Here is a 22,060-nt window from a genome sequence, read left to right as displayed (position 1 = left end):
GAATGCTATGAGCAAAAATACAGCCAAACACATACAGAACATACACAAGGGCATGTACACAAGCACAGAGCTCAACTCTTCCCTGCGCGGAGCTTTCTGGACCTGAGCCACCTACACATGTGAATGTGAATTTAACTGCAGGATACTGGTTGGCTTCCTGCTCTCTTCAGCCAAGTTGATGAGTTGGAGCAAATCCTGTATGTACTACATCTTCAATTATCATAGAACAGACCCTTCATTTGTTCCACTGGAGTCATCAGATCAAAGCTAATCATAACAGTTTAAGCACTTTGTGGAGCCAGAGGTGAAGTGTTTAAAAACTCATAAAAGCAGCACTGAGATATACAGCACTTCTGCAGGAAAGAAAGAGTTCTCCATAATTAGACAACTGGGATACATGAAATGGGGCCATATCTTCTAGCTTCAAAATTTTTGTAAAATAGCCTTCTACCATGATTAGCAATAAAGAAACATTACAGACTGTATTAAATTGTATGCTACAGAATTTCAAAACATGACTTTAAAAAAAGACATGTTTCTCCTCTTCTGTAGGCATTTAGAGACACTTCTAGGGACCATCATTAGTTTAGTTACAATTCAAGATCCCATAAGGATTGTGGTATATTCACACATACCCCTCACCACTTGATTCATATCTACAGTAACTTGGATGGAAAGTTGATCTCAAATTTTACATACCAAGGGAGCACTGAGTAAGAGCAGGTTGCCCTTGAGAGCATAGATACGTTATAAGCACAGACACATAAAGCAACATGAGCTCTCTTATTCTCACGTGCAGGAACTCTGGGGATACCCCCAGCAGAACATTCTCCCATCACAACATGGTCACATTAGCTTATTTTCATATCCTCCTTAACTAAAGCTAAGGATACTACAAAGCGGGCAGGAGGTATCCCTCTTGTTGGGGAACTGGGGTCAAGGATTGCAGAAAAGGACCGAAAAAGGTTCCAGCTGACAAACAGCTGCAGAAATGGCCACGATAAAAGATGCTATTGCTGTTCTGAAAAGTCTCCTCAGATACACCTGGCCTGTCTCTGTGCAGCCCGTCCAGTCTTTTCCTCTCCTCTGCCTCACAGACTCTTGATCTCAGTTTTAATGAACTCCAGCCTTTTCCCACTCTTTCCTCCCCACCACCACTGTGGGCTGTTCTTAGAGTAAGTACTGTTAGTAAGTAACGTGTCACTGGAGTTTCTCAAGGCTGAAAAATCAGATAGCAGCACTATATCTTTTTAAAGTCCTTCCATTCACACAGTAAGCACAATCCAACCAAGGACAATTTGAAGGTCATCAGAATAGATCCAAAAAGAAAGGCGGAGACTCATTCAGCTGGCTGTCAAAGGCAAGTGTGATTGGGCATGTATTTTAAGCAAAAAGCATTTCTAGCCTAACTAGACATACATGCTTACGTTTTATATAAAATAGAACACAATATCCCCTGCAGGAGAGATTGATGCTATAGACCAATCTGCCACCAGTTTTCTTAGGATTTTCTACAGATTCCACAAGATTTTCTACAGGATTTTTTGCCGTGAATTTAGTGTGCAAAATGTTTTCTTTCTTCACAGAGAAAACACAGCCTTGCTAGAACTAGAACAAGTTTCTCTTGCTCCCCAGCCCATCAATGGAACTCATCACAGACTGACAGGGACAAGTTCTGAGGCTAAAAAATTAACATGTTAGCTAGCACATGCTGATGTCCTCAGCTAGACAAGGCAATTCTCATTTTAACTCCCTGTTGAAGCAAGCCCTGGGAATAAATCCAGAGGTCATCTTGGCCAGCAAACACAGATCGTTGCACATATGCTAAGCACATGAATTAACACACCATAATTCACCTTGTTTTACTCCACAGTAAAAGGAAGACCTAGGACTGACAAGCCAGTGCAGTAGCCTTGTGTAGCACCATCCTTATTTTTCGGCTGAAATACCTTCCAAGGACGTAGCTCTACCGGTGAATTTATGACAGGGCACTTGTCTACTAAAACCGAACTTGTCCCCACAGCCCACCACGAGTCACCAAACTGCCTTTTCTCCTCAAGGGCTTCACAGAGATCCATAAAGTAATTCCTTCTCTCTCACCTGCTGAGATCTCACACTGACCCTCTGTGATAAGTAAATGCATTTTTAATTCTTAGACCTATTAAAAAAAAAGTGTAATCTGCATACAAATACAAACAATACATGCCACTTCTCTCACCTGAGCCGTTTCTACCTTCAGGATGGTTTTGTGAAAGATATTCTCCAAAAGCCCTTGCCGCTCTGCACGTCCAAGCATCATGAAAGGCAGCGAGGGAAAAAAAAGAAAGAAATGAGTAATGGTTAAAGGCCAAGAAAAGATTGAAAAAACAGTTCAATATAATGCAGTTTTCCTACACTTATCTTTCCTTCATCTTCAAGGGACACCAACTCAAGTGTGCTGCAATAGCAGTATGGGCTCCTGCCTCTAATGTGCCCCAGTTTTCCCCTGGCCAAAGCATTTCCTTAAACGGCAATGGACTAAAAGCCCAGGGCTAGCTTAGTCTTCAGCTTCTCTGCTGACAGCTAAAAAAAAAAAAAAAAAAAAAAAGATTTGGGGGGGATTTGTTCCTGTGAACACACATATCTACTGGCTAGGAACTGAATTGCTGTCTCTAACCACCCGTGTGCAAGTTAAACTCCTCCCAGCAGCCCAGAGGACAAGGTCTCACCATTTCAATCCCAACCATCGCCCCACTCTGACTTTCTGCTCTGCTTCTGAACATCCCTGTCTATGAGCAATCACAGCTTAGCTGGCAATGCCAATATCCATTTCACCTACCCTAACCCTGTGCTCAAGCACCACTAACTCAGTATTCAGATTACCGGACAATTATATTTGAGAAGCACCACAAGAGCCCATGAAAGCTGTTCCTTGTTCTCCAAGGGATTCAGGGTCCCATGGATAACTGAGCGCTTACTCAAACATAGCAAGACTCAACGAGGCAAGATAATTTCAAACTTTATCAGTCATCAAATATCCCAGTTTGGAAAAAGCTTTCCAAGTTCAGCCTATACAGGAAAGGAAACCTTAGTTGAGGCATGCCCTCCACGGTATACAATATACATATAATCTCCAAAACCCTATGACCAAAACATTTGCAACACCCTGCTCCTGTGTTTGTTCTCTTGCACTCAACTGATCGGTCGCTCCCAAGTGCAAATACCAGATTTCCCTGGCCATATATTTTCCCCAGGTTGTAGATCTTGGTCTCTGAGGTCTGCAGCATCACATACAATCTGCCTGAAAACAGCCACTAGGCAGTCTGGCGGCAGGGGGAGGCTGGCAGACAGCGAGATTAAACAGGCCCATACCTCCTTGTCCAGCCAAGCCAAGAAAAAGCAGCAGCGTGCAAGCACCCTCACATCTCTTACTGGGCGGAGAGAGGAAGACGTATTGCAGCAGGGAAGACTCTCCATGCCCAAGCATCAAATCCACTGTTCTTCTTCAGAGGTACTCAGCCTCGGAACAGACCTCTCCAGCTCAAGCTACACTTGCTGCCACAAAAGGCTGCACTAATTACAGTTGTTACGTGTCCAAGTGCAAAATAGCTCTGACCTCCAGAACAACCTTCGGCTCTGCTACCCGAGGGAGCCTCATACCCCCCTACCTGTTCACCAAGATTTTCTGCCATTTCTTTTGTACACTTCCTCTCAAAGGGGCAAAGATTAATCAAGCTGCCATGTAACCCCTAGAGTGATTAGGGCTGCAAGGAGTGGAAAGTCCATTTGTCACCCACAGCCAGCAACAGTCGATCGATATGAACAATGAGGGAGAGAGCAATTTAATCTCTCTGGGACTAAATTTTAGCACAGCCAAATACAAAAAGCTTTGGAGCAGTGCAGCTGGAGCTGCGCAAGAGGCAAGATTTAGCCTTCTGCATTGCTACAGGCTAACAAAAAGAGCTGAGGCTTTCCCTGTTTCCAGATTCCTGCCTGCCTAATATCAGGCTGCACCTTCAGACACCAACCTGAGATTGCAGTTGCCCAAACCGTCTTCCCCAATGCCTAAGCACCTCCAGAGAAGATCACACAGAGGCTCTACGTCATGTAGGGGAGCTGTACAATTAGCACAACCCTTATTTATAAAGAACAAAAGGATGACAACCTCTGTTCACCCGTATGGGGAGGACAGAAGCCTTGCGGACGTTCCTTGCACCCACTACTTCCTCCCTGCTACCTAGGCAAAAATCAGCACTTTGTTCTAGCAATGGACAAATGCAAATTTGGGAGCTGTCATGTGGGAATATCAGCCTACATCGCTACCAGAGCACTCGTGAGCTACTTGTAGGCTCTGTCTTAGAGGTGGAAAACATAAAGTCATAACTGACGTGACTGAGCACTGGCAACAGCCCTGCTCCAAATGAGAGGCTGGGCTAGAGGCTGACAAGATCTCTTCCCCCAAGACTTTTGGGATACCACAGCTGCCTAGAGAAACATCTCTCCTTGCAAGCCATCACTAACACCATTCACCAACAGGACACTTATACTGAAGGACAGGCTCTGAAGTTTCTCTTGTGCATCAGCAGTCATTCCATGTAAAGGAAATAATAACGTACACATTCTCAGGCAAACTATCAGCAAGTGAGCACAGAGATTTATGTAAGAATAATTTGAAATACAAAGATAAAATTCCATTTCTAACTAGTTCAAAAGCTCTAAGTGCATCTTAGTTCTTCGACTATTGTCCCCCATTCATCTCTGCTAATCCCCAAAGCCAATCTGTCCGCCTTAAAATCTGAACCAATGTTTCACCTTTAACTTGCAAACCACAGTCTCAAAAAAATGGCCAAGTATTTCTTAAGACCCAAATGGCTAATGTGGTGCCAGGGAGAAGCACTGCCGCCCTCCACCCCACCCCTTTGCACAGTGACAGTAGTGCCACTGAGAATAGCCCCTGAGCACAAGGGTGCCGAAGAGCCTTTAATCTCACCTTCCCAGTCCCTCAAGTGGAAGAGGTTAGAGGGAAAAGTCACACGTGCCCCAGCTCCCAGAGAATGTGTGACTATCTAGACTTCTCCTTGAGGATCAGAAGCACAAACAAGAAAGACAGAGCTACTCAAAAACACTGCTGTTCATCGCAGGCTGGATGCGCAAATATGTCATTACTGTTTTGCTTCCACTCCTCTCAGGTGCTGCAGGCCAATCTAAGAGCTAATTAATGTGGACACCTGATCACAGTTATCTAGCAATGGCTAAAAAGCCATTGAAGCCTGCACAGCACAATGTGCAATGGGGGGTTTCCAGGCAATTGCACTGCAAACTTCAGACTAATTTTTTGCTTATTATCTCAGTGGTTCCCTTCTACATTTTTGCTTCTCAAGTGCCACCGGTGTCTCCTTGGCCGTGCCTCAGCTGATCTCCCACAGATGTCTCCATGTGCCCTTTGCCAAGGGGACTCTCAGTTGGCCGTGGTTGCTCCTTATGCCTCATCTCTCTGTGCCAAGGCTTTTGCATTCCTTCTCTGTCCTCACAGTTACCCCAGTTTATCAGCATCTCCCAGTATCACTAATGTGCCATTTACCCCATCTTCTTGCCTATCCACCGACATGAACACAGTCAAGTCAATAAAAGATGAACAGATGATAACTGCTCTATTCTACCCATTCTTTTCTATTTCTGAAATTCACACAGTATTAATACAAGTTGTATGATCGCAGTTTTCTCCCAGCTCAGTTCTATCACTACTATCACAGCCAACGTAGTTCAAGTCCCACCAAGCCTACTGATGGTGTAGATAGAAAACCCTTCAACTGCGCGCAGAGCAGAGAGACCATGGGATAATTTAACTGGCAAGAGGTTAAGAAAGAAAATTTGTTTCACATAAATGAGATGAGGTACAAAGTGCCTTACAGACATATGGGCAGATGAGCTATAAACTTAAGCATATGACACTGCAAAAGCTGCATACAAATGAGCAGGAAGCACTGAGAGGTAATCAGCTGATGACATGACAAGCTTCACCCTGACTCATCTAGAGGGACCTTTTCATACTACTGACAGATCAGATCTGCATGTTACATAGTCAGTAGAGCTTGATTTGAAAAAAAGGCTATCAACTGGGGACCATAGCGTTAGTAAGCTAAGCTACTGGGTATAACCGGCAAAGACAAGGCTGCCATTCCCTCAGAGAAAATACCACTATTTCCTCCAGCTTCTTCTTCATCAGAAGCATGACGTCAAGAGCGCAGAGGGTGGAATGGGGTAGCACAACACAGGTAGCAGAGGCAGTTGCCCATCTGTGGGCATTTTTCAGTACTCACTGTGTGTTAAATGTCTGAGGTCTGGAAGGGAGACAAACAGATTTTGCAGAGAAACATAGAAAGTTTAGACACACACCTGCTAGGAATAAGTAACATGATGAGCATGGAAGAGTCTTTATGTCTCTGAAATAATCACATCAACAGGATAAAAGGGACCCTGATGCACAGTAACAGCTATGAGAAGTTAAAGCACACTAATGCAACCCACCAAAATGACACAGAACTGAGCAAAGCAATCTGTAGTGAAACAACGATACATGAAACCCCTACGATGACTCCATTTAGAGCACGGCACAGCAGCAGGCTAAGTGAAACCTGGAACATTCAGGGAAAAATTACCAGGAAAAATAAAGAATATCTACCTCCTTCTCATGTCCTTTCAAAAGGACTACTGCACAGGGGATTTGCAGCAGGAATTTGCTGTGATAGCACCCAATATCCTGCTGCATCAGAGGAAAACAGGAGTGAAGGGACTTCCTGCATCATCAGGACTTACGTCCTCCGACAGCGGCAATCCTGCTCTTTGCACTAAGCAGAGATGGGAATGCTGCCTGCCTATCCATAGTTAACAGTTCATTCATTAAAAACTCTAGATACCTAGGTTGTTTAAACCTAATAATAACAATATCCTGATAAAAGTTAGTTTTCTGCAATATCTATGTAGGGAGGTGGTACCTGGGAAACGTAAAATTTTCAAACTCAAGGAAAAGAAATGGGACGTTAGAGATGGATCTTTAGGCCAGAGATGCCAGAGTCTTGGAAGAACTTATATTCACAAAGCTTGGCCAGAACAAAAGAGGACACAGCACAAAGATGTTGAAGATGGTAATCAAAAGCATTGGAGAGTTTTTACCATTCACAGGAAAAGCTGCAAGCAGAAACAGGGAATCTAGACTGCATGAAGAACCCTGACTTAAGCCAAAAATTGTTTGAGCAGAAAGAAACCTGAGGCAAGGAACATATACAAGTATCCTGGCATTTTGCCTATGTAAAATTTACCCTTTTCAGCAACTAAACCTTTGTGGCTTTGTTAAAACTCATCCTCTGGCCTCTCTGTAGTCAGCAGCGAGGGAGTGACGCCAAATTATCTCACAGATCTCTCCGGGGCATCCTTGACTAGATGTCAACCTGTAGAACTCCTGAAATGGGTAATATTAATCACACTCTTAATTCAAGTATTTCTTGGGCTAATCATAGAAAGGAGAGATGGTTCTGGAACACCCTGCAAAAATTTTACATCTATTTGTTCACACGATCATGTGCACCCCTTGACGCCCCCCCCCCCCAAAAAAAAAAAACAGCCTGTAGGCTAGAGTAACAAAGTGCTCCAGGAAAAGAAAATACTTATTTTACCACTGCATTTGAGTTGCCAGCACTGTTCCATAGAGGCTAAGGCAGCAAGGACAGGAGAGCTCGTTTTCTATAGGCAATGGTTCATCTATGCCCTTGAAGATGTGATAAAAAAACCCAAGGACAGTGTGTCAGACACTACTCAAGCAACGACCCCGAACAGACTCTGCACAAGTCCTAACTACAGCAGCCTATACCAAGTCAGTGGAGCGCCTGTACCAAGGTCACGACTCAAGGACAACCGTGTCCGCCCTCCATCCTGCACATGTTCCCCAGAAGCTGCAAGGCAAAGGCACACTGTGGAAAGACTTCACAGATTTATGAAAGAAACACAGTACGACACTGAAATCGCACATATCAGCGCTTTAAATTTGAGCAGAGCAACACCACGATGCCACACACACTTTCAGGATGCAGTGCACAAAATCAGTGCACAGTTTATTGCAAATCTCTTGCAAGAAGACAATATTACACAGACAAAAGATGGCAGCATCACAAATCCCTTCAATAACGCCACCACTGGACAACCATACTATTATTTTTAAGGAGCTGTTTAAAAAGACCACACAGTTTGTTGCACACAACAAACTGCATGGAGCTTAATTAATTCTCCTGGGACAAGAGACTCCCCTGAGTTGCTCTGCGGAGATTTTAATTTAAGAATCTAGGGAGCTTGCACCTTCTGCTTAGACTGCACTTCTCGTAACAGCAAACAAATTGTACTCTCTGCTCAGTAAGACAGTCCAACGCACACACATACTTCAGCCACACTCGAAAATACATCAGCTGCCGCCTGGACTTGCAGCAAATTTCAGGAGATGAATTTCTCTCAACCAAAAGAAGTTTTCCCGCCCTAGGTGAAATCTGAACAGGACATTGCTCAGGAGGTGCAGAGAAACCATCCCAGGGCATCTCGCTCCGCAACACACGAGCAGGATCCCACACAAAATCGCTGGGGACCTGATCACTGCTGCACAACAGATTACCCATGTGGGTAGCAAATCCCCAGCCCTCTTGGCAGGGACAGAACATTTCAGCTCTGTAACCTTTTCTAATGTCCTGCAGAGTCCTCTCCGTAGAGAAGGTGGACAAGCACACAAGAGATTCATGGAGGAGAGCATAGGACAGAGTAGAGGACCTATGCAGAATGCGCCCCAAGACATGCTGAGGAAAGCTTTCAGCAGGAGGATCATCACTGCTTAGAAATTCTGAGGACAGGGAAGATGTGCGAAGCACAGACCAAGTTACTCCAGAAGCTGCAGCACAGAGGCACACGGGCAGGGCTTGCTCCCCACCGGCACGGCCTCACACGAACAAGCAATGCAGGGAGCTTCTCACCAACCTTCCGCCATCCACAAAGGCTTTTTTTGGTTAGGCATTTCTAAAGCAGGTAATAGAAAGGGGGACGCATGTGTAAGAGCATATGCCCTGTGGTGTGGTCTACATGACCAAGCAACCCTCAAAGATTTTATGCTCCTCCACCCAAGCTCACTCAGCTAACTTTTCTGAGCAAAGCACCACAGCTCACACGGTCTACCAAAGGACCCCTCAGCTTCCACACAAAAACTAGCAAGAGCACATCAGTATTTACAGCAGGTACACAGCAAATGAACCACAGTCCTTCCGGGACTCTCCAAAGTTGATACTTCTCGAGCCTGCCCATCTTGATGCAGGCTAAGAGGCCGTGGCTTGCAAAATGCCTTAGCTGCTGTCAAACACCCACACTCTGAATTCTTCTCATCTGTTACCGAATGTGTTATTTGGGTGACAAGCTTGCTAATCTCACTGAAAAGAAATGCTCTTTCCCACAGCTCCTTTAGAACTTCTGCAGTGCAATTTGTGTCATTTCTCTATATCCCCTGGACTGACACATGCTGAAGAGAATTTCACCTCCCTGTCTCCGAACACCGTTGAAAGCGCTCAGGCTTTCATTAACAGTTACGAACACAGTGCGTCGTAAGGTGGGGAAAAGTTCCTGGTTCTGCTGGGACAGCTCTCTGCAGCCACACTCCAGCTTTTGAAGGACAGGTTTCTTTACAACACAGCCAACACTACAAACACTTTTGGCTTGGTTCTCTTTGAGCCATAAGACTATCTCCCTTCTAGCCCACTGAGGATGCCGGGTTACAGCCTCAGCCAACCGCAATCTCCGTCAAAGCAGCACGGACCGAGTCCTACACAGGATGTCAGGTTATTCTCAAACCATTTCATCTAGCACCATGGAGGCATTATATAATGCAGCTGGGGAAGTTTAGTCCTTCCCATTTTTTCAGCAGGGAAGAGTTAAATCGGGTGCAGCAGAGATGCTAACAGATCTACCCCTTTACACAGCGGTGCCGTCGAACCGGCTAGGAAGCTGCGCCAGTGCCCCCAGGTTGTCACCGGGCGATTGCCGAGACACTCGCGCTGCAAGGCACGAGAAGGGTCATCGCAACCCTTCTGGTCTACGGTCAACACTGCAAAGTTTGCCTACGATAGCTTTTCAAACCTGAAGCGCAACCGAGCAGAAGACACATTTTCTAAGATCTCCTGCGGTTGATTTTAACAGCACTGAGAAGAGGCAATACGCGAAACTCTGTACTGTGAGGCAGCCAATGTAAGAACATAACCGACACCCTATAAAACCCCAATGTTTTCTCCGGTCAGGCTGGGACGCTGGAAGGGGCAGATCTGCGTGGGATCGGGGTTTTCACGCAACAGCTTTTCCTCACGCAGGCACGAGACCCTTCACGAAAGCTGCTGACTTTGTCCTCGGACGCGCAGAGGGGATTTCGGCCGATTACAAACCGCCGGGCAAAGCGACCCGCGCTTCCAGCTCCCCGGGATTAAAACGCTCCAGCCCCGGCAACGCCGCAGCCGCAGGGCAGGGCAGGCGCTGCCCCGCCGGGGCAGGGAAAACGCCGGGAGCCGGGAGCGGGTGCCGCCTCTGGGGAGGAACCGCCCCGGCGGCGCCCGCCGCGGCTCCCGCCGCCCCACCCGCCTACCTCACTTTGGCCGCCACCGACGACATGGCCTCGTTCCTCAGCGTCTTCCTTTTGGACACGGCTGTGCCCATATTCGCGCGGGGGGGAGCGCTCATCGCACGACCCCGCGGCTGCCCATGCCGCGGCGGGGCCGGCCGCCGGCTGCCGCGCCGCTCAGCGCCCGCTCAGCGCCGCGCCATGGCGCCGCCCCGCCGCCGCCGCGCTGCCCCCGGCGAGTGCGGCGCTCCGCCGCGCCCGCTGCCTCCTCATTGACTGCGGCAGGAGGGAGGGCGCGGGCGCGGCCCGCCGCCCAGGAAGCGCCGCTATATTGGGCCGGCAGCGCCCTCCTCCGCGGCTGACATCATGGCGGGCGGCGGGCGGCGCCGCGGCCTTGGCGCCGCCGCCGGCGCGGGGGGTCGCCTCGCAGCGGGAGCCGCGCGGCGCCCGCGGTGCAGCTCGCCCGCCGGGCGGGGGTCCCACCGCCGTTCCCTCCCCGCCTCCCCTTATCCGAATCCCAGGCTGGTTTCCCGTCCAGCCCCCTCTGCCGGGATTCGGGCCCCGGGAGCGCGTGGGGAAGGCGCCCCTCGGACCCGCGCTCCGGGTAGCAGCGCCTCGGCCTCGGTCACCGCTCGCCGGGCGCGCGGGAGCGGCGCCCGCGCGGTCCCCCTGGTCCCGCGAATCAGCGCGCGGGCCCGCTAATTTGGAGCCAGCTCGTTCAGCAACATTTGACAGAGAGCAGCAGTCTTAAAGGTGATTAAACTTCCTACAAGTTTTGTGGGAGAACAGGCAGCGGAAGGGAAGACTGACAACAGGCGTACCCTGTCTTTCCTTCAGCTGGGGGAAGGCTGTAGCCATAAGCCACCGCTTCACCGTCCTTCAGAGACCCGGTGTGGAAGGGGCTGAGAGTTTGGGAAAAGCTTCAGCCCTCTCTCCCCTTAGACTTCAAAGTCAAATCTGTAAGAAAACAGACTTCACTCATTCAGGTCCTCAGGTAACTGTTTGTTTCAATTAATCTACAACTCAAAAAGTAACGTTAATTCAAGTAGAGAGCAGAAAGAAAAGCTCTGGATGAATAAGCTACCCAACTCTGCTGTTAGGTATGGACACGAGCAGCAGAACGTAGTACCTCACCGACTGGAATTTCATCATATAGAGAACAGGGCAAGTCACAGCGAACACCACGTTTGCAGACATGTGTCCTGGCTTACACGCCAATTAGGGCATCGGACGTGCCGTCACTGCCGCGAGTGAGCGGGGTCGCCGGTCCCGCGCTCGGCAGAGCTGCCTTTGCCCAGGAGGGTCGCTCCTCTTCCCGGGGGTATTGCAGCCGAGCAGGACGAGGGGGGCTCTGCTGTGACCCAGCGGTGCCCTCCGGCTTCCCACAGCCTGCTGTTGCCTCGCTCTGAACAGCAATGAGAGAAAACAGCTAGAGACCAGGACACCAGTGGAGATGAACATGTCATCTGACCCAGGCACATGGCCTACAAAATGTCACAAGTCTTCAGAGGTTTGAGATTTTTTTTGGGGGGGGGGGAGTAATATTTTTCCATCCCTTTCTCTGTGTACTGAGCTAAGCGATGAAAATTCTTTAAACTTTACCATATCCATCCACTGTGCTAGCGTTGGAGAGCAGATTTCGGTTGGTACCGTTCAGTCCTGTGTGCTGGAATCAAGAATGGCAGAGCTGATTCATGCTCATCTAATTCAATGCCATGTCTTGCTTTATACTGTCAGGAGCACAGAGGCACAGGGTGAAAGGTGCACACACAAGTCAAAGCAAGGGAGAAAAAACATACAGTGGGAATATTTTAAAAATAAGGCCAGCTCGAGCCTTTCAGCTCTGACTTGCCTTTCTTTCTTTCTTTTTTTTTTTTTTTTTTTTTTTTTTTGAACAATTAGAGGAAAAAACTGTCTATGTTTAAATATTTTGCCAGTTGTAGCAACTTCTATTCTTTCAAAATGCAAACAAAAAAGCAACAAAACCAACAGAAAGTTCTACTCCTTCTCTGACATAATCCCTAGAGGACCTAGCTGGAAACATCCCAAAGTTGCTACCAGCGACATCATTAAGGTATAGAACAAAACCCAGTGTCAACACGTTGGATTTCTTCCTGCAGAAGAGGGCTCCCCTTAAACTTTGGCTCGTAGAAATCATCTCCCCCTCCCTGCTTTTTTTGTACAGTCCAGAAAAACAAAGATTTTCTACAACAGAAAATGGAGGAGAAATCATCTATTTTTAGGCAGCATCTTAAGGAAAAGCAGAGGAACCTTGAGACATGCAAGCAGCTATGTCTAAGAGACAGTGTCCAGCGCTGGTAATTCCAAAGGTAAAAAGCAGGAATATGTCCACCCTCACCCTGTCCTTGGATCACTCTTACCACATTTCTCCCTTTTGGAGTTCTCTCAAATTCTCCCTTGTTCATTCCCCATCAATGTCTCTCTCTTGCAGGGTCTAGTCCAGCCCCCTGTCCAGAGCAGGGCTGACTTCAAAGCCATATTGACTGCTACTGGCCAAATTTTGGAGCTCTCCGAGGATGGAGATATCACCACCACTCTGGTCTTTGTCCTGGGGCTCCACCAGTCTCACTGGGAATATTTTTTTGTGTGTATGTATCTAATAGGAATTTCCCTATCTGCAACTTGTACTCATGGCTTGTTGGCCTTTGCACTCCTGGGAAAAGCCTGGCTGTGTCCAGCCTGGAGCACCTCCCAGCAGTTCCCTTATTGCCTCTCTGCTCCCTTCCCTTGTGGTTTAGGTGTCTCTCCTGCCCTTGGATTTCTCGCAGGAATTTGGGGCCCGGTGCAGCACAGCGCGGGAGGCAGCCTTTGTGCCGAGCTCCTTTGGCTCGTTAGATCCAGCGAGGTGTCTTTGCTTCGTGCTAGGAGAAAAGTCACGCGAGCTAGACAGACTGTTCCCCATTGCTTCTCCATGGCAACAGGCCTCCGGAGATGCACATAGGCAAACAGGCCACGGAGGCAGGGAGCGCCGCCGTCCCTCCGACTATGCCCCAGCCTCTCTGCTCATGGGCCTCTCTCTCCTGAGCTCCCTAGATCATAAGGGAGCACACCCAAAACACTTCAAAAATCATCCTTACTTGCTGGATAAATGCTCCCCTCCTCCTGCCTGTAGAGATGAAACATCCCAAAGCCCCGAACAGGCAAGATTCATCCTTGCCAGTGACAAATTTTATCTACATAAATGTGTCAGACTTGAAAAATCCAGTATCTCAGTGTCCTGTCAAAGCAAAAAGCACATATCTTTCCAGTAGGAAACCCACAGTCTTAGATCTGGTTAGATCCAGGGCTTAGATCAGGCCTAGCCGAGACGAGACTCATTTCTCAGGCTTCAAGAATATGGTCTTTTTAGGTTTAGAAAAATCAGTTTTGTCTAAGCACGGAAAAGAGCTTGTATTCTGATGATTTAAATGTAAAAAGACAATCAGGCAAGCCAAAAACAATTTCAGGAACGCTTGCAAAATGAAAAGGCAAAATAAATAAATAAATACTTTTTCAAACACAGCAGGGCACAGGAAGCCCACTGGAGAGTCTAGAGAGCCAGAAGTTGGCCAAGATGCAACAGGAGAGTTCGTACTAGATTAAGGCCAGAACAGAAAAACAGAGTGAATATTTTGCATCTGTAGTCAGTGAGGAGAAGTTCTTGTGCCAGAATTCTTCTTTATATGGACATGGCATAGGATTTGGCTCATGCTTAAGTGTCAACAGAAGAATAGACAAACCAAAGCGTGCAAATTCACCAGGCTGAGATGGCATTCGCTTAGGTTTTCCTTGAACAGAGTAATGCCTCATAAATCTATTGCAGTTCTTTAAAGGAGCCAGTGAGCCTATGGGATCACCTGCCTGGATTCGCAAAAGATCTGTCACAAAAGTTTCTTGCAGAAACACAGCTGCGATGGGATAAAAGGAAAGGGCTTGCAATAGATAATTAACTGGTGGGTTTTAGGGATTTCTCATAGAGTGGGTATCAACAGTTGCATTCCTAAATGGAGTGAAGTCTTGAATGGAGCCCCACGGGGACCAGTGGTGGGGCCTGCACACTTTAGCATATCCCTAAATAGTCTTGAAAAGGAATTGAAAAATGGGGGGACAAGGTGCTGATGATCCTAAGATATTCAGGGTCATAAATACATGAGACACTATAAAGACTTGAACAAGGCTCTCATGACAGTGAATAACTGGTAATATAATGGCTGAAGACATCCAGTGCAGATACTTACACAGATAAACATACTGAAGAAAAGCAAACCTAAATTTAGTGGCACAGTACTGGGCTCTACCAGATTTTTATCCACAGAAATGGGCTCTTTCTTTCCCAGGTTTGTCTGAATATCATCCCCACCCAAGTTGCATTTGTGCATCACACACCAGTCGCTGGCTTTGGTTGGAGTCTAGACACAGACAGCTAGCAGGGGCTCAGCAGCATGGTGAGCAGCTGATGTGTGGAGGCCGCAGGAGAAGGGAAGCCAGGAGGAGCAGCTCAGACAGATGGTTTAGCCTCCTGCCCTCTACTCCCATTGTTCTGCACAAAACACTGCCCCAAATGTGGTGAAAAAGGTGTGACAAAGCATTGACCTGAAAAGAAGAGTCAAACTGATGTGCCAGTGTCCATAAATGGAGTGTCCTGATTCAGCTCTTCTGACATACCCCAACAGCCCAGAGAGAGAGACAGCGATGAAACCAAGGTGGTGGAGGAACATCAGCAGCTCAGGGTGGAAGCTGGATCCACGCTCTCATGGTACCTGGAGCTTCCCTTCTTTCTTTGTCTTCTGAGTTTCACAATCATAGGAAGATTGGATGGGACCTCCAGAGGGCTCTGGTCCAGCTGCCAGCTCCAGGCAGGGCTTACACCAAGGCTTGTCCCTTGGGATTTCCACTGTCCAAAGCAGAAGAGCACTTGAGGTGGAGCTTAGTGACTTTGGGGACCTGGAGTTTCTCATTTCTAAACTGCTGACATCAGTAGTAGCTAGAGAAGCTGTCAGGGTTTAATCAGTGAAGCAATGCTTGAGGGCAACAAGTATTATTTTATGTCCAACTGCACTGAGAATCTCAAGGTCTCTCAGGTACCAGGAGGTGACTCTGAAAGGCATCTAGCCACCTCCCTGCTCAGCTAATTTAGTCACTTCAAAATGTTCCCCATTGAATTGATCGATTAGAAACTCACTCTAATGAGACACTAAGAAAATAACTTTCCCAACACTGGCATAATTAAAATTAGGCAATACATCACAGGAGCAATAGCAATAGCTAACATGTTGGAGTTAGCCAAGAATTAGGGTTTTGTTTTGAGTGGATTCATTTGGACAGGCCATTCAAAAATGGCCAAGCACTCAGCATCAGAAAATCAGAGCTTCTTTAAACATAGTCCCAAACATAGCACCGATCACTTGAAGAGCTGTTCTGAACCAGCTACAACACGGAGCAGTTAGATGTGACATTAGGCCAATTCACCACCTGCTATTTTTAGTAAAAGACTTAATCAGTAGTTATCAGGGTTGGATACTGCCTCTCAGCCTTCCTTTCTGTTGTGTGACACGTACCAGGGCAGAAGCAACCCAGGTCCAAACTGAAGATTTAGAAGGGGGGGGGGGGCTATGCTTAGCTGGGAGTGGAGAATATGGAAAAGCAAAGCTTTTCCATCCCAAATTTGGAAAAAAGAAAACAAGCCTTAACATGAGGAAGGTCTTAGAGCTTCACTTCCCATTCACAGTCATAGTTTGAGGAGAACTTCAAGGCTGGTGCACCTCCTCCTTCTGCCCATCCTCCAGCCTGGGACAGTCACCTTCCCACCTCACACAGCTGTCAGCCCTTTGCAGGCAAGCACGGTGGCCCATTAACAGTGCATACCACCAATGCTCGGGGCCCCTATGGGCCTGCACCCAGACGAGCACAGCTCAGAGGTGCAGTGCATGCTGCGCTTGCCTTCTCATGCCAGAGCACTGCCCAGGCACAAGCTGCTGGGCCCCTGAGCACCAGCAGCAGAGCCACTCATCAGCCCTTGCTGGGTTTCCAGACTGGCTCGGATGATGACTCAGGACAGGAGCTCTTCCAAGACCAGCAGCAGCCTGGCTTTTCACTGGGCAACTCCCATATTAGCCCTGAATTGGCACAGGTCTGGCCAGCTTTGCAAGCACAACCAGAGCTGACTTTGCTATTATTCAGAGGCAAGGGATGATAATGAGGCTCCAGGATTTATTCTACCTTCTTACCCACAAACAGTTGCTCCTCTTGCCTTCTCTGAGCAGTCACTAAAGATGGGCAAAATGGGCTTCGGTTTGGCACCTCCATTAAATGACACCTCTGGCCAGGCAATGCCTTTCCCTGCTCCCGCTGCACTGCAGCACCAGCGCTGGCACAGCCTGTCCCTAGTGGGAGGTATCACACTACTTAAAGAAAATTATGTTGCTGGCCTTTTCATTATGTTGCCCAGCAAATGTTCCCGTGAAATATAGGCCTAATTATCTACCCACATTCAGATTACTCTAAGATACAATTTTCTGCTACTCTGTGGAGTTTGCTTTCCTTCTGTGGGTCCTATGATTGAAATACACTCAATTAGCTATTACTCTGCTGGCTGAAATCTTGAGCTGTCTTCGCAACAAGGCAGCTTCATCTGGGTCTACCTGGCATTACAAAAGCCAGACGACACAAGCTCACATGCAAGCCTCATCGGGATTGAGGGCTTGCAATGGGAAGCACTGAACAAGCCTATCTTAAAATATGGCCCCAGAAAGCTAAGATTATTTTCTAAATACAAGCCATACCTGACACCAGGTAGACTGGATTGGACCCTGTCCATGCACAACCCTGGTTAATATACATGCACACCCATTCATAAAATATTGATATAGCCTGAGCACTTAAAGGAGCACAAGTTGGAGTATCCCCGATGAGCATGTCTGACCTATTCACATAATTCCTTCCATCCTTTCTCAAATCCTTTCTGTCCTTTCGTGAGCTCCATCTTGAGCACAGCCAGCAGTGCTTCTCATCACTCCTTCCTACTACCCACACTCCTAGATGTGGTCCCACTCTTTTGTGCCAGCAGAAAGCCTTTGATCCACACTGCCAAGTTCGTTTGCCACCTATTTACTGAGCCCATAGGAAGGGCTGGGACTGCAGCAGTGGTCAGAGGCAAATTGACCTCCCCCAGCAGCTCATGGACCCATGCCGGCACTAGCTGGGTGCATGAGGCAGGCACTTCACATTGCCCAACCCCGGAGGTGCCCAGAGGGATACATGAACCACATCATGCTTCATCGCAGCGTTGACTGCAAATTTCTACAGGTTGATGCTACCACCAGAAGAATTTGCAGTAATGTTGGCATTGACTAGTATCAGGCAACCATGCACAAACTCTGTAATGTCTGTAATGTAATCAAAAGAGGCAAGGGGAGCTGCCAAAGACCCCAGGCAACAGCACCATCACCAGCATGTGAGGCTGCTGCAGGCTGAGTCTGTTGCTCGGGTGGGACTGTCTCAAAAGCGTGGTCCTAGCTCCCTGCAAGGGAGATCACTCCCAGAAGAGGAGGAGTTCAGATGAAACAGCTCATCTCTGACACAGTGTAATATGATTTTCCTCTTCTTTTTTAAAATGATACATCAGGTGGCGATAAGCAAAAAGAACCTGACAGTCTAAAAAGCATTGGCTATAGCAAGAGGGAGGATTTGAGCAGGATGCTCTTTGTTCCTGATGGCTAGATTAATGCTTTCACATTGACGCAAGTCAGTCACTCAGAAGAAATTGCAACAAATAAAACCAAGCAATATAACAAAATAGCAGTGTAGATATCTGTTATAGGGAAAATATTCCTCGACTTCTCTGCTGTGCTGCCATTGAAATGTGGAAGAGCTGGTGGGAACGACCTCTGGAGGCCTCTGATCCTGTCACTTGCTCAAAGCACGACTGTCACCTATGCTACAGGTCAGCCACAACTTTGTCCAGCCATGTTGGGGCAGCCAACACCCTGCCAAGGTGATGCATTCCTGAGCTGCAACACCCTCCCGTGGACTGGAGGCTGCTTCTGCATCTACCCTCTCTTGACAGGAGCCATCAGCAGCCTTGCATGTGCCAAACTTGGCCCTAACAATGGAGGTTCCTCAAGGTCGGGACTCCTGAAACAGCCTCCAGAGCAGGTCTAGTGTTGACTGATTGCTCAGTTTTTGCTCCAGCCACATTGCAGCACTTCATTGTCTGGTAAAATAACAGTCTGACTTTGTCTTGACTTTGGTGCCGCATAGAAAAAGTTCAAGTTTCAGGTACCTGTGTTATATTTAAGATATAAGAAAACAAATCTGGTGTTCAAAAAGAGTTTGCACGAATGCATCCCTGTAACCACTGTAGTCCAACCCTCTGCTCCAATCTCACCCTGCACCACGTCCAGCCCTTGTTGTATCTAAGCATGCTGTGGCACTGAAATAAAACCATTTCCATCTGGCTTGTATGTTTGCTATTACTGTTGGCAAAACTGGAAATGCAGCATCCACGCTCTGCATGGCGCTGGGCTCAGCAGCTCACTCCAGCACAGTTGCTTTGGCCTATCACAAGGCTGAGCTGCACAGGAGAAATGTACAGGGAGGATGACTTGAAGGTCAGCTGGAGGAAGATACGGGATGCATTTACACTTTCCCTCTCGATAGATGGAAGGAAACTATTTGTGATGGTTGTGACAGGAGGAGTGAGATTAAAGCGCAGCAAGAAAAAGAGAAGAGCTGAGCGTTGCTGGTGTGCATGTGTGTATCCAGGTGTTTCCATGGTACTTTTCTATGGCCCAGAGTATGTGTTGACATCTGTATGCATGTCAAGGAGCAGCTTTGAGCAGCGTGGGGAGATGCACGCAGGAGCAGAAGGGCTACAGCCAAATCCAGGGCCCTCAGCAGCTCCTGACTTAGTGCAGATGTGGCTAAATATGTGGCTTCTGCACTGCCCTCAAAGGTTTGTAGCAAACCCTGGTTAGATGCTGAGTGCATTTCTGCAAGTAGTTGGCTTGGGCCAGGCAGCAGCTGGACTTGTCACCATTCTGCAGAAAAGGGTCTGGATGCAGCAAAAGGTCTTGGTGCTACTGCACATCTTTTGTTGAACAGGAACCAGCAGTGTTACACTTGTGCAGAAAAGGTGACTGTCATGGTTTGAGAAATAGCACAGAAATGCGCTGTCATGTGCAGCCTGTGCAGGTCGGGTAAGACACCAGCTGGAATATTTGGCCTAGTTCCGACTACAGCATTTCAGGGGGAATTTGGGCCAGCTGGAGAGGGCCCAGAGGGATCTGCAAGGGGTCAGCATGTGGCCTGGGAGCAAAGGGTCAGAGAGGGACAGATTCATTCCAGAGAAAGAAAGACTGGAGGGAAGCCATAGCAACACTTCAAATACATAAAAGGCTAAAAGAAGTAATAGTAATAGCATTGAACTGTGGAGGAGAAATTCATGTTGGACTTAAAATATTTTTAATGCTAAGGACAGCAAGGCACTGAAAAAGCCTGTTGAGGAGATCAGAGACACTCCAGCATGGGAAAAACAGGTCATATGCAGCATCCAGAGCAACACAGAGGGAGCAGAACCTCGCTCCAGTTGTTGGGTCAGACCAGATGGTCTCAGCACATCTGCTGCAGCCTGCTCCAGAAGAGTGTAGAGAGGAAAATTGGCTGTCCTTTGAGAAGAATTTGCAATAGGGCAAAAAAAAGCTAATGTTGCACATTGAAGATAATGTAAGTTTGGCTAAAAGCCCATCCTCTGACTCAATAACCTGAACACAACATACAAGAACAGGAAGAAAACAACAGCTATCAGTCAATACACAGCAATCATCGCAATGAGTGAGGAAGCACAAGTATTTATAGTGGAAGGTAACTGGACAGAGGAAAATCTACAGCTGGCAAAACCACAGACAGGAAGAAGCTCTCGTCTAAATATATTAGAAACAAAAGAAATATTAATTATTTCACAGGTCCAGTTCATAACCTAGAGAGGCACAAAATGATTTTGGTTGTGAAGAACCTCTGAGCATCTCTGGTGCAACCTCCTGCTCAGAGCAAGGCTCAAGGGTTGTCCAGACAAATTTTGGAAGTCTCCAAAGATCGAGATGCCCCGGCATTTCTAGATGAGGAGTAACACCTGCTACTAAGAAGGCACTCAAAATTTCTCTCCTGCATTTAGAAAGCAGCAGCAGGATGGGAATGTAAGGCATGACTAGCAACTAGCAAGAGCATCTGGGATAACATCTGTGGGGTTTATAAATCAGCCAATTCAGCTAATCTGGACCTAAGAGCCCTCGACCGGTGCACTGAGAGGGGCTGTGTTCCCTCGCTTCTGAGAGGCCGGAAGCCTGGGGAGATGCCAAGCTTGGCAGGAGGCTAACGCTGCGCTAGACGGGGGAAACGGGTGCCTTGGTTAACAACAGGCCAGTCCAGCCTGACACTGGGATTGAATGATGAAGAAGCACACACAGGATTCAATTAATAGAGAATTTAAGGATTAAAAATATACCCATCAGTGTGGTCTAATGGAAAATGTCTTGTCAAATGAGCCTCATTTCATCCGCTGAGAAAATTACAAGGGTGTAGATAAAGGTTACTGTGCAGCCGTTATTTGCTTAGCTTTTGGCAACACGTTTGACTTAATATCATATGACACCCTAATTACAAATTTAGCGCTATACAATCTCAATAAAGCCCCGTGCTAAATGGATGGCGAGCTGCTAACCCGTCTTCAAAACAAGGAGTCATCAGTGAACAGAGATGATTGAGAGGAATGCTGCAGGAGTCGGTCCCAGCCCGACACTAATCAATGTTTTCCTCATTGATTGAGGAACGCACACAAAACACAGCTGATAAATTATACAGCTGTGGGGAGCAGAACTGGCAGCGAATACGTGCGATGGAGAAGTTAGACTGAGCGACCAGGATCTTCTCCGCACACAGACACTTGGCAGGAGGAAAGCAGGCCAGCTTTAAACAGGGACAAGAGAAACGTCTCATCCCAGAAGGTCGTGATGTTAAAAAAAATAATAAATAAAATCCAGACGCCGTCGTGGGGAGGCAGCTCAGCGGGATTTGCTTTTGTAAGGCTCTGAGTGGCAACTCCCCGCCAGCTCTCGCTCGCAGCAGCGTGAGGCTCCCGGCAAGGCTCGTCCCGGCCACTCGCCCCATCCCGCAGGCGCCCTCGAGAAGCGCGCTGCCACGGCCAACACCCACTCTTCTCCAAAAGAGTGGGATTTTTCCAAATGTTTTTTTTTGCCGTCGGGCTCCCGGGTGCTGCCGCGCAGCCGGTGCTGATCGCCACAGCTCACAACACTCTCTAGTTTGGCGAAGCGAAGCTCTGCCTCGGGGTGGCCCCACAGGAATGGCTCCCCCGGGGCCCGCGCCGCCTGGACACGCGGCAGCTGGGCCGCCGGCAAACGTGCCGAACCCCCCGCGGCTCCGGCTGGGGGCCGCGCA

At 47.8% G+C, this 22,060-nt stretch overlaps 1 protein-coding gene across 4 annotated transcripts in view; it reads right to left on the bottom strand.

Annotated features, from left to right (window-relative positions):
* NSMF (NMDA receptor synaptonuclear signaling and neuronal migration factor) overlaps positions 1-10,789 on the bottom strand; it is a 50,003-nt gene extending 39,214 nt beyond the window's left edge. For 3 of the 4 annotated variants that reach the window (XR_009960277.1, XM_062591351.1, XM_062591349.1), the window contains exons 1-2: positions 10,634-10,789; positions 2,219-2,280 (exon numbers count right to left, since the gene is read on the bottom strand). Coding sequence is in view for 2 of the 4 variants with exons in the window: in XM_062591351.1 (XP_062447335.1) it covers positions 2,219-2,280; positions 10,634-10,728 (157 nt within the window). In the remaining 2 variants the exon portion in view is untranslated. The remainder of the gene's footprint in view (positions 1-2,218; positions 2,281-10,633) is intronic. The other variant, XM_062591350.1, reaches the window with a different exon arrangement.
* Between the last annotated feature and the right edge of the window lie 11,271 nt (positions 10,790-22,060).

The sequence above is a fragment of the Rhea pennata genome, chromosome 18 (assembly GCF_028389875.1).
Source record: "Rhea pennata isolate bPtePen1 chromosome 18, bPtePen1.pri, whole genome shotgun sequence".
Classification (NCBI taxonomy): Eukaryota; Metazoa; Chordata; class Aves; order Rheiformes; family Rheidae; genus Rhea; species Rhea pennata.
Note: the sequence above shows the minus strand (reverse complement) of the source record. Positions and strands in the feature narration are given on the sequence as shown.